Source organism: Dipodomys ordii, unplaced genomic scaffold (assembly GCF_000151885.1).
Source record: "Dipodomys ordii isolate 6190 unplaced genomic scaffold, Dord_2.0 Scaffold100, whole genome shotgun sequence".
Lineage (NCBI taxonomy): Eukaryota > Metazoa > Chordata > Mammalia > Rodentia > Heteromyidae > Dipodomys > Dipodomys ordii.
The window spans coordinates 621,495-635,415 of NW_012267316.1; the positions used below are offsets into that span (position 1 = coordinate 621,495).

The 13,921-nt window shown below is 37.2% G+C and overlaps 1 protein-coding gene across 1 annotated transcript in view; it reads right to left on the reverse strand.

Moving 5' to 3' along the window:
* Myom1 (myomesin 1) overlaps positions 1-13,921 on the reverse strand; it is a 125,009-nt gene that overhangs the window by 83,606 nt on the left and 27,482 nt on the right. The window contains exons 5-8 of the mRNA XM_013027158.1: positions 8,925-9,017; positions 6,840-6,928; positions 6,656-6,718; positions 3,398-3,562 (exon numbers count right to left, since the gene is read on the reverse strand). Of these exons, the coding sequence (XP_012882612.1) occupies positions 3,398-3,562; positions 6,656-6,718; positions 6,840-6,928; positions 8,925-9,017 (410 nt within the window). The remainder of the gene's footprint in view (positions 1-3,397; positions 3,563-6,655; positions 6,719-6,839; positions 6,929-8,924; positions 9,018-13,921) is intronic.

The following is a 13,921-nucleotide window of genomic DNA, read 5'->3' on the forward strand; positions in this document are numbered from 1 at the left end:
GTAAATTTATTTATTTGCTCATCAAAACCTATACTTTGATCAACTTCATTGTAATTTATCATTTTTAAGTTTATTTTATACATGTATTTTATGTTTATTTACAACTTCATTTTAAATGAATTTTTTTTTGTTGGTCATGGGGCTTGAACTCTGGGCTTGGGCGCTGTCCTTGTGCTCTTCAGCTCAAGGTGAGCGCTTTACCGCTTGAGCCACAGCACCACTTACAACTTCATTTTAAACCAATATAATCAAAAACATTTGTTGTCAGTCACTCTTGTAAATGCAAGCCCATAAATGAATTTTAGTAATTTTTTTATTTAGAGGAGAATTTTCCTCTCATATAAATAACTATGCCTGGAGTTAAAAGTGTTACATAGCCTATGACAACATTGAATTAGCTCCGATAAACTATTTTAAAATATAAATTTTAGCTCTCTTGAACTAATGATTCTTTAGGGGGTTGTGGATCTTGAACTGGGGCTTGAACTCAGGGCCTGGATGCTGTCCTTTGGCTTTTTCACTCAAGGTTAGTGCTCTACAACTTGAGCCACAGCTCCACTTCCAGAGTTTTGGTGGTTAATCAAAGATAAATGTTACACAGATTTCTCTGCCCATCCTCAGATCTCAGCCTTCTGAGTGACTAAGATTCTAAGTCATGAGCCACTAGCACCAGACAAACTAATGATTCATGATGGGTATACAAATGTAATTTGTAGTTACAAATTACGAAATTTGTACACAGATCTGTGTACAGTGCCATATAGTCTAAATTTAATTGTAAATGTAAATTTACAGAGTTATACTTTGATGTTTCCTTGGCATGTCCTCTAACTTTTGAAGGTCATGCTAGAAACCAAGAATGATTTGTATATAATTCAAAATGCTTGCCTATGTATTTATCATTGTATTTTCAATTAGAAGAAAAAGTAATTTATAACTGTCCTCTTTGTGACTAATTGGTTCACCTTCTAGGGAAAAAGGGTGGGAAAGTGCAGCAGTAGAGCTCACTAGACACTGATGAAAGTAAGCTATACAACTTGTGGGTGGAGATGGGGGGAAGGACTGGGAGAGAGTGAGGGAACAGAAGAGATTGTACGAAAGGAAATGTACTCGTTACCTGGCTCATGTAATTGTAACCCCTCTGTACATCATCTCTATAATAACAATAAAGTAAATTTGTAATGATAAAAAAATTGGTTCACTTGAAGTTTCATATGAAAATTGTGGCTTTTCATCAAATACTACAGTGTTTCAATTTAATATTTATTTCTAAATCTCCAACCAGAAATTCCAAACTCTCTGTGAAGAAACCTAATTACCTATGCAATTTATTTATAATATACATATATGTATTGTATATATACAATATATATACACATAGAAATAGATAGATAGATAGACAGATATAGATAGATAGATAGATAGATAGATAGATAGATAGATAGATAGATAGATAGATAGATGTGCTTTCAATTTGTACTATACTGACAAAGTTTACTGCTTGCAACAGTTACTACACCAATGCCAGGGAAGCTAATACTTGTATAGATCCTACAGGGATGAGTTCTGGGAATAAATGGGCAAGCTGGCTTCCCCATGTGGGTCCCCACGCTGCCTCCTTGAAATTCCTATGGCCACAGTCATAGTCCCCACTTAACCACTGCTGCTGTTAGTCGTGATGCTATTACCGCTATTAAGAATTCCAGTCTGGGCCACAGCCATCTCCTTGGGAACCTAGGTGTCCCAGACTTCCCCAGGTGCTCACAGGAAAGCCAAGTCTTCCATTTGGTGAATCCACTACCCACTACCCACCAAACCTGAGCCCATGTGAGTCTGCACTGCACTTGGCCTGTCTCATCTATTAGGTGAATGCTCCATCATCACATCAGTGTTACGCATTATGCATAAAACAGAAGTTTAAGGATAAGGTGATGATGATAAATTTCAAGGCCATAACAACAGGGCATAAAACCCAATTTAGCTCATCTTCTAGAGTGGCCCTGTGTGATGGGATGGGTATGACCTGAAAGTTTCAGTACTACGTCTCCTGTTAACTAGTCAGGCAACTTTGGACTCTTGTAATTTTCATGAAGAAAATGGCGTTTGAGTCATCATAAAATTCTTTACAGGGAATAGTTGAAAGCATTCTCACTATTTTGTCTCTCACTTTCTTATATTTCCCCAAAGTTTATTTTATAAAATATTAAACAAAAAATATATCATGTCACTAATATGCATAGTAGCTAAATATGTCTCGAATTTAAAGTTGTGAAATGGAATCTTTGCTATAAATAAACCTGGTAAGACTTTTAGATAAACAGGACAAGGAAAGTCTCCAGGTTTGTTTGCTGCTCTGATCACAGCCCATCCTGTTGGCCAGGAGCTAAGCAGATAGATAAAAACTCACAAGGAAGATAGAGTCTTTACATTTCAATGTCTTTTAATAGTAACGAAGTAAATTAGAACAAGTACAATTTCCCAAGAGTTTTGTTTGTTTGTTTGTTTGGTTGGTTGGTTTTCTGTGTTAGACCTCACTTTTCAAGAGATTCAGGGCAGAGAAAAGATCTTGGTCTTCAGAATGACAACCACCAGGTCTTGATCTCCTGAAGCCAGAATTCAGCTCTGTGATTTAGGGCAATCCTCATTCTCTCCAGAGTTTTGTTTTCATCCATTATAGAGAATATGTCTGGAGCTAAGATTTGTGACATTATACTAGAGATGTATAAATTTGTGAGCCCAGTGTTTCAACTAATCAGTCTGTTTTTGTTCAGTTTAGCTTTGTTCCAGTACCTTTGAACCCAGGGCTTTGCACTCTCAATCATCTTTTTTGCTTGAGGCTAGTGATTTACCCATTGAGCCAAGTGTCCAACCAAGATTTTACTAGTTAATTGGATGGATGGAGGCCCAGGCTGGCCTCAAACCAGGATCCTCGCAATCTCAGCATCCTGAGCAGCTAGGATTACAGGTATGAACTACTAGGGCTTAGTGTAGGTATATATACATACATACATGTATATATAATACACATATATACATGTATGTATACATATATTTGAATACAAATATATGCTCACATATGAATATGTGTATATAAGTTTCATATACTTTCTATGGTATAAGTAATCAATTTATGAGAAAAGTTAATTTACCAAATATAATTAACCTATGAAGTAAATATTTGTTTGGGGCACTTCTTTCCACATATTATATAGGCATAAGAAAAATCTCATCTTCACAAATATATTTTTAAATGTTGTTATCTTGTTATATATGTAAAAACACACAATTGTCCCCTCTAACTCATAGACATTATGCCAGCTCTGGTGAACAGATCCTTAACCCAGCCCACAACCTTGTATAAACAAAACCTGTGTGAGAATTCCTCCTAAAGACTTACCATTTCTGTACCACTGGACCTCTGGCTGGAAATGCTTAATTTCAGGAGTGATCACTACCCGGCAGCCCAGACTCATCGTCTCTCCCTCTCTCCCAAAAGACACATCAAACTTATCATCAAAGTGGATGTCAAACTTGGATGCATAACCATAAGGGGTCACAGCAACTGCATACAACAACAACAACAAAAAACAAATACCAGTCATTGAATTATTTCCCTTATCCAAGAGACACAGTCTTTTTATTTTTTATTTACTTATTTTTTTGGTGATCCTGGAGTTTGAACTCAGGGCCTGGGTACTGTCCCTGAGCTTTTTAGCTCAAGGCTTGTCCTCTGCCACTTGAGTAACAGCTTCATTTCTGGCTTTTTGGTAGTTATTTGGAGATAAGAGTCTCATTAGCTTCCCTGCTTGTGCTGACTTTGAATCATGATCCTTAGATCTCAGCCTCCTGAATAGCTAGAATTACAAGTGTGAGCCATCAGTGCCTGGATAGATTTTTTTTTAATAGTTGAAAAAAGTCAAAAGCAAAACAATATTTGTGACCTATGAAAAGTCATAGGAAATTCAAATTGCAAAGTTTATAACTAAATACAGCACACTCATTCCTTTGCCGATTGTTTATGCCCACTTTCATGTTTTAGTGATAGAGCTGAGTACTTGCAACAGAGGCCATCTGGCCCATAAAGCCTAAAATATTGACAGTCTAGTCCTTTACAGAATGTTTGCTAACCCCTGATTTAAAATCAGATTTGGAATTAGGACCACTTTTTATTTATCCTTTCACTGTGTGTGGTCCTGTCCTGTTTAAACTCCCTAAACTGTCTCCTTAACTACACAGGACAAATGAAAATATACCTATTTTGTAGATTTGGAAGGAACTTTAATGAATCAATGCATATAAAAATGATTTCGAACCATGTTTAGGACAACTGATCAATATAGAGCAAATAAGAAAACAAAACCAAGGGCAAGAACTGTCTATGAAGTTTTCCAGCATATCCTGAGAACCTAAGCCAGTACCTAGCATGTAAGTAGGTGGTTAATAACTATTAGTTGAATGTATGAATTCAAGACCTCTGTTTTCTATTGGGAACAACTGCACCTAAGTCAGTGGCTGGTAAGAAGAGAGTCTGTATAAAGAAGCTGTAAGAGAAGGAAGGTTTAAGCAGGGCTTTCAGAACCTGACTTGATGGAGAAGAAAGTGATATAGCCATGAAGATGAGAAGGAGATATTCTGATGACTATAAAATGATTATCCAGACCTCTATTAGGTACCCTGAACTTCAACACTTCCAATTATTCTATGTCAGTATAAATCAGATGATGAGAAAAGGACACCATTTGGGATGAGCACCTCCCTCACTTCCATCTGTCATCATTTCCCACTTGTAGGCTTGATACCAATGATTATAACCAGGAATATTCGAGTTAGGAACCATTCTATAAAGTCAAGGGATAAGCCATCTACAAACACCGAATGAAACAGTTGAAGACCATCTCATGAGAGAGGATCTTCATCAACCATTTTCAAAACCACCATTCCTTATTCAATGCATGGAAAGTAAATTTGGACTTCCTTCTCTTTTCAGTCTGACCAGGGTAAGCATATGATTATTTCATAGACAACAAAGATTTTAATTCTAAATATAGAGAAGTTCTGATGCATAAAATGGTTAAGGTTTATAAAGTTGCAAATTATCACCGCTAGGCTATCCTAATAGTTTGTTAATTAATCACATTTTTACTTCAGTTTAAATTATACTTTTTAGTTGGGTGCGGGTGGCTCATGCCTGTAATCCTAGCTACTCAGGAGGCTGAGATCTGAGGATCGCGGTTCAAAGCCAGCCCGGGCAGGAGAGACCATGAGACTCCTATCTCTAATAAACCACCAGAAAACCGAAAGTAGCGCTGTAGCTCAAGTGGTAGAGTGCTAGCATTGAGCTGAAGAGCTGAGGGACAGCGCCCAGGCCCAGAGTTCAAGCCCCACGACCGACAAAAAAAAAAAGGAAATGGAAAGGCTTGAAAAAAATTCTATTAAGTTAAGTAAGCCAAGCCCAAAGAAACATAGTTACCATGGTTTACCTTATTTGCAATATCTAGTATAATATGTATGAGTCAAGCAGAAAAGGTCAGATAATGTGATGTTAGGAAAATGAACCCTTAGATATGTATTTAAATGTTTTTTTTCTTTCATGCATTTGTTTCTAACGTATTTATAAGATTAGTTCTTTGTTGCTTTGTATGTCCCTCCCCCACAGTATAACACCTGTTTTCACTATATTTGATGTCGGTATAATCTGTGGAGGAGAAGGGGAAAAACAAGTCGTTTAGGGATACAGGTGGACCCGTTGCAACAATGAGAAGTACAAGATGTCATATCGAAAACGAACTTTACAACTTTGGTGGGGGGGAGGGTTGAGTAGGGGGGGCAGGGGGAGGCTGGGAAGGGATGTGAAGGGTAAACAAAGGAGGAGGCTGCAATGCTTGATAAGAAATGTACTCATTATCTTGTCCATGTAATTGTAACCCCTCTGTACAGTATGTTCACAAAAAAAAAAAGGACAGTGCCAGGTTCCAAGTTCAAGCCCCCATGACTGACTGAAATAAATAGCACTTTTAAAGCCAATACAATTATTACTTCATTTTCTATCAAATATCCATTCATTCTCAAATATGCATTTTGTGTCTGGTACCAAGATTCAGATAAGAAAAATTCAGTCTTACCTTCAAGTGGCTCGTGGACAAGTAGAAAAGACTGACAGTTAACAATGGCCCATGTCATATATATTCAAAAAGGTGCCACGGCCTCACTAGGAACACTTAACCCCAACTGGATGGGGTATGGGAATGATAAAGGAGGCCAGACACAATTTCTCAAAAAAGCATTGCTGACCTAGACATTTATCTCTGTATGCTTGTATGCATGCGTGTGCATGTTTGCTTAAATCTTTATCCAGTTTTGTATATGACATTTCTTAGTTTAACACAGTAAGATACGAATGCATTAGCTATTTTTAACCCATCACATCTCAGTTTTCATAAAACAAGAACAAGGCAATTTAATACAGAAAGAAAATAGTAACCAAAGCATCTAAAAACAACAATCACTAGCCATAGGTAAGTAGTATGTAGTTTATCTACCCTTATATACACTGTAATGACATATATAATGTCATGACACATATGGTTTGCATTAATTTTAGCACTATAGAAGAACTTACTATGGTGACTTTTAGCAAATACACTGTTAAACTTACAGCTGAGAGGCATGGTGGAAGCGCCAGCATGGAAGCGAGTCTCATCAAACTCTCCCTTATATCCTATTTAAAAAAAAAAAAAAAAGAGCAATACATGTGAGCTGCTTTGTGATTGGTTATTCTTTTCAAGCAATGGGAAACTTTTCAAAATACACTTTGAGTAAAACCAATATGGCAAACCTACTCTTTACCACAACTGAAGCATAGGCTGAAAGCTCTCCTTTAACATTCATCGCCGATGCCCGGTACTGAGCTGTGTCTTCAAAGTCACATCTGAAAGAATACATGGAAATGAATGGCCATTGTGGTGACTGTCTTTTGTTACTGGCTGTTTTATCCAGGAATTCTTTGCTAACACAGTAGACTCCAATGCAGTGGCTAGCCCATGGCTCTTTGTAACTTTTTTTTTTTTGGTCAGTTGTGGGGCTTGAACTCAGCCTGGGCACTGTCCCTGAGCTTTGCACTCAAGGCTAAAGCTCAACCACTTTGAGCCACGGCTCCACTGCCAGTTTTCTGGTGGTTAATTGGAAATAAAGACTCTTGCAGACTTTTCCTGCCTGGATTGGCTTTGAACCACAATTCTTAGATCTCAGCCTTCTGAGTAGCTAGGATTATAGGCATGAGTCATGTGCCTGGTCTCTTTGTAACTCTTGATAAGGCTCCTGTCTCTGACCGAGTACCTCTGAGATGTTATATAGTTCAAGTTGATCTATTGCACTTTCAAATGAGCTGTAAAATGGGAGAATGCCTATCATCTACTGTGACCCTGGCCTGGGTTCACTGAAAATATATAACAAAAAATGTCAACATAGGACTAAGTTTATACATTACAGTGAACAATACTATAATAAACTTGTCAAATTTGTTTGGGGAGGAGAAAATGACCAACCATGCACCTCTGTGACAGGTAACATTTCTGGAGGCACAGCAGAGGCCTCCCTGTGGCCTGCTTTCTGTCCTTAGAGGAGAGTTTCAGTCTGGGAACATCAGTAGGACAGGGAAGATAAAGAAGTACCCTGTTATTATAGATTCTCCCGTGTATATCTGAGCCAGATTGGTCTGACCTGTAGTGTTCTAATCTCAAAACAAAAGTAAATAAGTTATGCTTAAATTCTTCAAATATTCAGTTTTAGCACACTGTATAGTGCAAGATTGGCCATGTTCCTCCAAGTTATTATGCAGAAACCAGTCTGTCATATAAAAAATGGAATGATCTCACCGAGAGAAGAGCAGGCTGATTTCAGAGCATGCTATGTTGTGTTTAATCACACTTGTACCCTTGTTCTTGTTTCTCAGGATTTGGTTGCATTTATGACAAAATTTATAACTTGATGTAACTTTACAGACATCAATAAGACTCCAGGATGGTAAATACAATTGCATTTGCACAGCCATTTAATTTTGAAGGCAACCATATGTTCTCTACTCCTTACTGACAGACATGGTGTGACTTTAATCAGTGTCACAGAGTCTGTGGGCTGTGTGAAGCCCAGTGTCATCTGGGCCAACTCCTTTGATATGAGGCGGGGGGGAGAGGGGACAACTCTAAGTTTCTTGAGAATTGAATGCTCCATTAAAAAGAAAAATAAACATTTCAGCTCACCAGGGTATTATATGAGGTAAAAATGGAGCTTGCTTAATATTTTTATCTACATAACTAAGTTTAGATTTCAAAATAATCTTGAGAGATACTATAAGACTTTGAAGATTTGGAAATTTTGATATGGGTTTGATTTCCACATTTGGCTTTGGAAATCCCAGTTCAGTCCCACCTTTTGTATATACAGACTGACAAAGCATATTGTTGTCCATAATTCCTGGTGAGCTGAAGGAAAGAATATTATCTCCAAGTCCAGCCTACTTACAGTGACACCCACCCCAGTCTCCACAACATTTATGGCGTAGAAGCAAAATAATACAATGATGATGTTGCTTTGGAACTCCAAAGGAAAACTAACTAGAAATGCCTATTTAGGTGACTTAATTTTCTTCTTGATTGCTAAGAAAAATTCTCAAGTCTATAGAATGATGAAAAAGAATTAAAAAAAATTCTGATCATCTTTAACTAAATTAAAATATCAGATCACTTTGGGAGGTAGTGTGAAGTGGAAGGATTTGTCCTGCACATCACCTTGTGGGTGTGCACCCACAGAAGAAATGCATATAAACGTTCCTGTGGAGACCAGGCTGGAAAAAGGGAGAGTGTCTATGAACTGTGCTTCCCTGTGCCACTGTTGGGCAGCACACATAGACACTGCTGTTCTCTTACTCGTTAATCTCCAGAGTGTGCATTCCATATCGACTTCCAATAATATACTTCCCAGGGTTCGCATGCACATTTATTGGCACTTGATTTTTATACCTATGAGATAACAGAAACAAAATAGATTGAAGGGTATAACTTCAAATAATAACTTTACGATTAAATTCACACAATTTTTGTTCTTGCAGGCACACCTGTAAATGGGTCTCTGAGGATAACAGCAGCAGCTATCCAATAAGTACAAATTAAATTAGTTTAAATAAACTACACTAGCAATACAATAAAACTTTTAGTGGCAGTGCACTCCCTTCTTCCATTAATCTTCTATGAAAGGTATGAATCATTCACAATATGGATGTATTTCATTTACTTGGTGTTAATGAAAATCTTACTTATGAATGAGTACATAGGTAATAATTCCTTACTAATTCCTGCTGGAAGTCAAAACAGTGATTTCACAGGGTGGTGAAGGGAAGGAGGTGTCTGGGGTACTCATAATGTTTGGTTTCTTTTTAAAAAAAATTGTTAGTGTAAAGGTGATGTACAGAGGGGTTACAGTTATATAAGTCAGGCAATGAGTACATTTCTTTTTGAATAGCATCGCCCTTTCCCTTGCTCTTTCCTAGATTTTCCTTCTCTCCCTCCCTCCCTCAACAGTTGTATAGTTAATTTTCAACGTAGTGTCAAGTGAGTATCACTACTGCATTTATTTACTGTCTGTCTTACCATTTCTATGTTCCCCCTACTCTTCCCAAAACATATAAACTTACTAACAAGACAAAAGGTACAGAAAACAAAAACAGCAACAAAGGAGAAAAAAACAAAAACAAAAATAACAAAGAAACTCTTGTTTCCATTTCTTGGTGTTCATTTCTATATATACCGTTATATATGATCATATGCACATAGCTATTGAGGCTTTGTGATCCTCTCCTAAGAATACCTCACTATGTGAATATCTAGAGTCCTGTATAATTTATCATGACCAACTATATTTTTTGTCTTTTAGCATCTTGATTTAAAAGTTGGTTAATTGAGGGTGTTTAGATATAAAAATGGATCACAATTTTATAATCATATTAAAATATATGCTTTCAAGTGCACATATATTGTACAACAAAAAAGCTGAAAAAAGATTTGACTAAAGCTGACATAACAGAAAGTCTTTGTGTTGAGGGTTTTGTTGTTGACTGTTTGTATAGAATGAAAGCAAAACACTCCTCCTGCTAACATTCTTGCATATTATTGGTAAGAACAATGTCACTGTATGGAAAAACCATCTCATTCAAGTGATTTATTCTGTGTCATAAACAACTGTGCATTTGTATTGGAAGAATTTATATAGTGTGAAACAAAACTTCTGGCTAGAAATAAATAAAGGGCTCCTTCTTCTGACTGCTCCATTCATTTGTGGTTAGGCCTCTCAGCCTTCAGTAAGTGGGTCAAACAGAAGAGCCTCTCCCTGAAACAGATGTCTGGATCTGAAGTGGTCCCCATGTTCTCAATAGCCAGAGTCTATGGTCCAGATTTAACTTACTTAAACCATTTTCTGCCCAAACAAGAAGCTGGTTTCCTTTGCTTCCCTTTCCAACACCTTACTCCATGGGCATACATAGCACAACTGACCACAAGTGATGGAAAATTCAGAGTGCTTTGTGTATCTATCGTATCGCAAATTCAATCCTCATAACCACCACGAGAGCTGAAATTTTCTTTAACATTTCTTCTAGATAGAGAGAGGTTAAATGACTTGTTCTGGTCACATGGCCAGAAGTAGCTGAGACAGGATTTGAAACCAGGAAGTCTGGCACTTGGTTCACATGTCATTTCCATTTTTCAATCATTTTCTATCTAGCTTCATTTTATTTCTTCAATTTTTGAAAATGACTATACGTAGGTTTGGAAGCAAAGAAAGTGGTGGAAAGGGAGAGGAAGAATATCGGTCTCAGTCTCTCAGTTTCAGTCTTTGTTCCTTTCTTCCCTTCCTCCCCCTACCCCCCCCCACACATCCTATGTTCTCATTGTAGTTTAGAGTTTTTTCCCTACATGGATTCATGGATTGGAACTTGGTCCAAATAGTGGTGGTATTAGGAAGTGCTAGAACCTTTAAGAGGTGCAAGGTTATTGGATCATTGAGTACCACTCTCAGCAAGTATCAAATACTTCTTTAGGCCCCTGCTTAGTTCCAAGAAAGTGGGTAAAGCCTGGGTCCTCATTACTGCTCTCTGGATTTCTGTGTCACACTATGTGACTTCCTCCTCTTGCATGTATTCCTATTTGCAAAAAATTTGGCAAAGTTACCACTGGGGCTGTCACCAGAGCTGGCACCATGCTATTGGAACTTTCAGCCTCTAAAATTGAGAGCTAACTAAACTTATTTTTTTAAACAAGTTACCTAGCTGGAAGAATTTTGATACTTCAATGTAAAATTAATACAGTTGCTAAATAATATTGCTTTCTATAATTTTTTTTAATGTCTCAATCTCCTTTTCCACCTGTAAAGTACCAACTTATTCTTCAAGATTCAGACCAAATTTTACTTCTTCAATAAGCATCTCCTTAAAAATCCCACAAAATGTAACTGTTCCCACCTCTAAGTCAGTGGTACTGATTGGTTTAAATTGCTAAGTACAACATTTATCAGAATTATGAGTGGTTTTGCATCTCTTCTACTATGTTGACAGCCCCTTGAATGATACATACTGACTTCCATTCATACTCCTGAGGAAGGATGAACCATAGGCAAATATAAGAATGTAGAGCTGGTTAAATTAAGAAGAATAATTGTATAATGCAGTAGATAATTGTAGATTCATAATTTTTCCCACTGGAGGACTGAAGCTCTGATAAACATGCTTCATGATATGAATGATTTTTTTCCTATTTATTTTTGTTTTCTTGTGATGCTAGGGATTGAACACAGGGTCATGCATATGCTACCACTGAGCTAAATCATTCAGTCCCTGGATGACTTTAAATGAGGAAGAAAGTAAGTTGAGGCTTACTGAGTCTTGCTTCCCCTCAGATCTGGAAGAAGAGGGTTGTCTTAGCTTGACAATCACAGTTGCATAACAGGTGTTAGCTGTATAACCTTACTACCACCCACAGAAGGTATTGCTGGTTGGTACCGTACTGTTTCCTGCCAGCACAGAAGTGGTCTCAACCAGCTATCTCAACACAGAGGCTCTAAGCAAGCAATACTAGTTGATCAGAGATGGCTACTGGCTGCTACTGGTCTCAAAATTTCCCCATTTTGGTGGATGGCCGAGTAGAACATGTTCATTGCATGCTCTCTGATTAGATTGGCTTAGTTTGGTCATTTCACATTCAGAAGTTTCCTCTTGCTCTAGTTTTTCATCTTGGAGGGTTTTCAGTAGTTCCTCTTAGCACATGACATGACATGCTGTGGCATGTGCTGATTGATCAAACATCTACTTTGGCTTTAGGTCAACAATGCTGTTCATACCTCCATAAAGTTAGAGTTAAAAGGGTATTTTGCAGCTCCTATGATTATTTCACTCCCCTCGTCTTCCAGGACTACTCGACTTAGCACCTTGATGCTTTCCCCTAATGAAACATCACTGCTAATGTGGCCACCTGGCAAAGGAACCAGATTTAAATAAGATACGCACATAACACTGGCTGCAAAGCATTTAGTCTCTCCTCTGGAACTCTAGATAATCAGAGGAAGAAATTCTTGCTTAAAGTGCTAGAAAAGAGTCAAATGTCCTTCTATCCTCCCAGAAATTTTACTTATGAGATGTTCAGGTTTGAGTTCCAATAAGATCAGCTGCCTTAGTGTTAAGACTGGGAAGAAACGGATTTTTGGCCTGGTTTGTATATACTTCACAGCTTGTTGCTTCTGAGAAGGGAAATTCTACAGTAGTCAGTCATCAACAGATTTGGAGAATAATCTATACCTAAGGAATATTTATCAAAGGATTTTTAAATATTTGTAAATATTCATATGAACACCCTTTCCCTTCCTATTCTCATGTAATTTATGAATTACTAGAGATAAGTTTTTGGCATACCATGAACATTTCGACCATGAACAATACTTTGCCATCCAGTGACTTTTTAAATTCATTTATGTAAAGCACACACTTAGTCCTCCCATACAAATGTCAGTTTAGCTAGTGGGCTGGCTTTGATAATGAGGTTATAGCAAAACCTCCTTGACAGTGTAAAATATGGCCAAAGCAAAAAGGTTTTGTGATCATTTTTTTTTCTATCAGTGAATAATGTATGCCCAAATGATCGTCAACATATCGAATCTCACTAGTCATGGGATGGCTGCTTAGAAGTCAACTTAAATCCTGAATAAATAGCTGTGATCCACCTCAAAAACCAATTATTGAGAGAGAGAGAGAGAAAGATCTATCCCATTAGGTTAGATTTTAGAATCAGATAGATATATGGATAGACAGACAGACAGACAGAAAGACAGACAGATAGAAAGATAGAATCCTAAATCCTTATGTTGGAAAATGATAATAATTTATAAATAGTCTTTGTTAGTTCTTTTAAGTACAGCCTGTTTTCTTATGATATTAACATTAGTGACTGTTAAGTTTAACTATATGTAAATAGTCCTAATCTTGTAAATATACTCAATGCACATGATCCTATGAGAGAAATAATAAATTTCATAATTTGCAAAATAGATGTGCTTTACAAATTTCTTAAGAAATACTTTCTGTGCTATTTTATTCTTAGGTTTTGAAATTTTTATCATGACAAATTTCTCCAAATGTTTATTGGATAATGGCTTTGACGTCATGGTAAGGAAGCCCAAACACATCTTGTCTAATATTATAGGCCAGATCTGAAAACATGATATGGAAGAGGGAGGTAATGCCTGTTACTCTCTAACTCTTACATTGCTCCAATGAGTTTTCCTGCCTCTCCTTGAAGGTGACAATAAAGATTTCCATTGAAAATTTGATCCAGGCTTGAGGCCTAAAATCTACTTTAAAGCTGTCATTTATTTGTTTATTTGT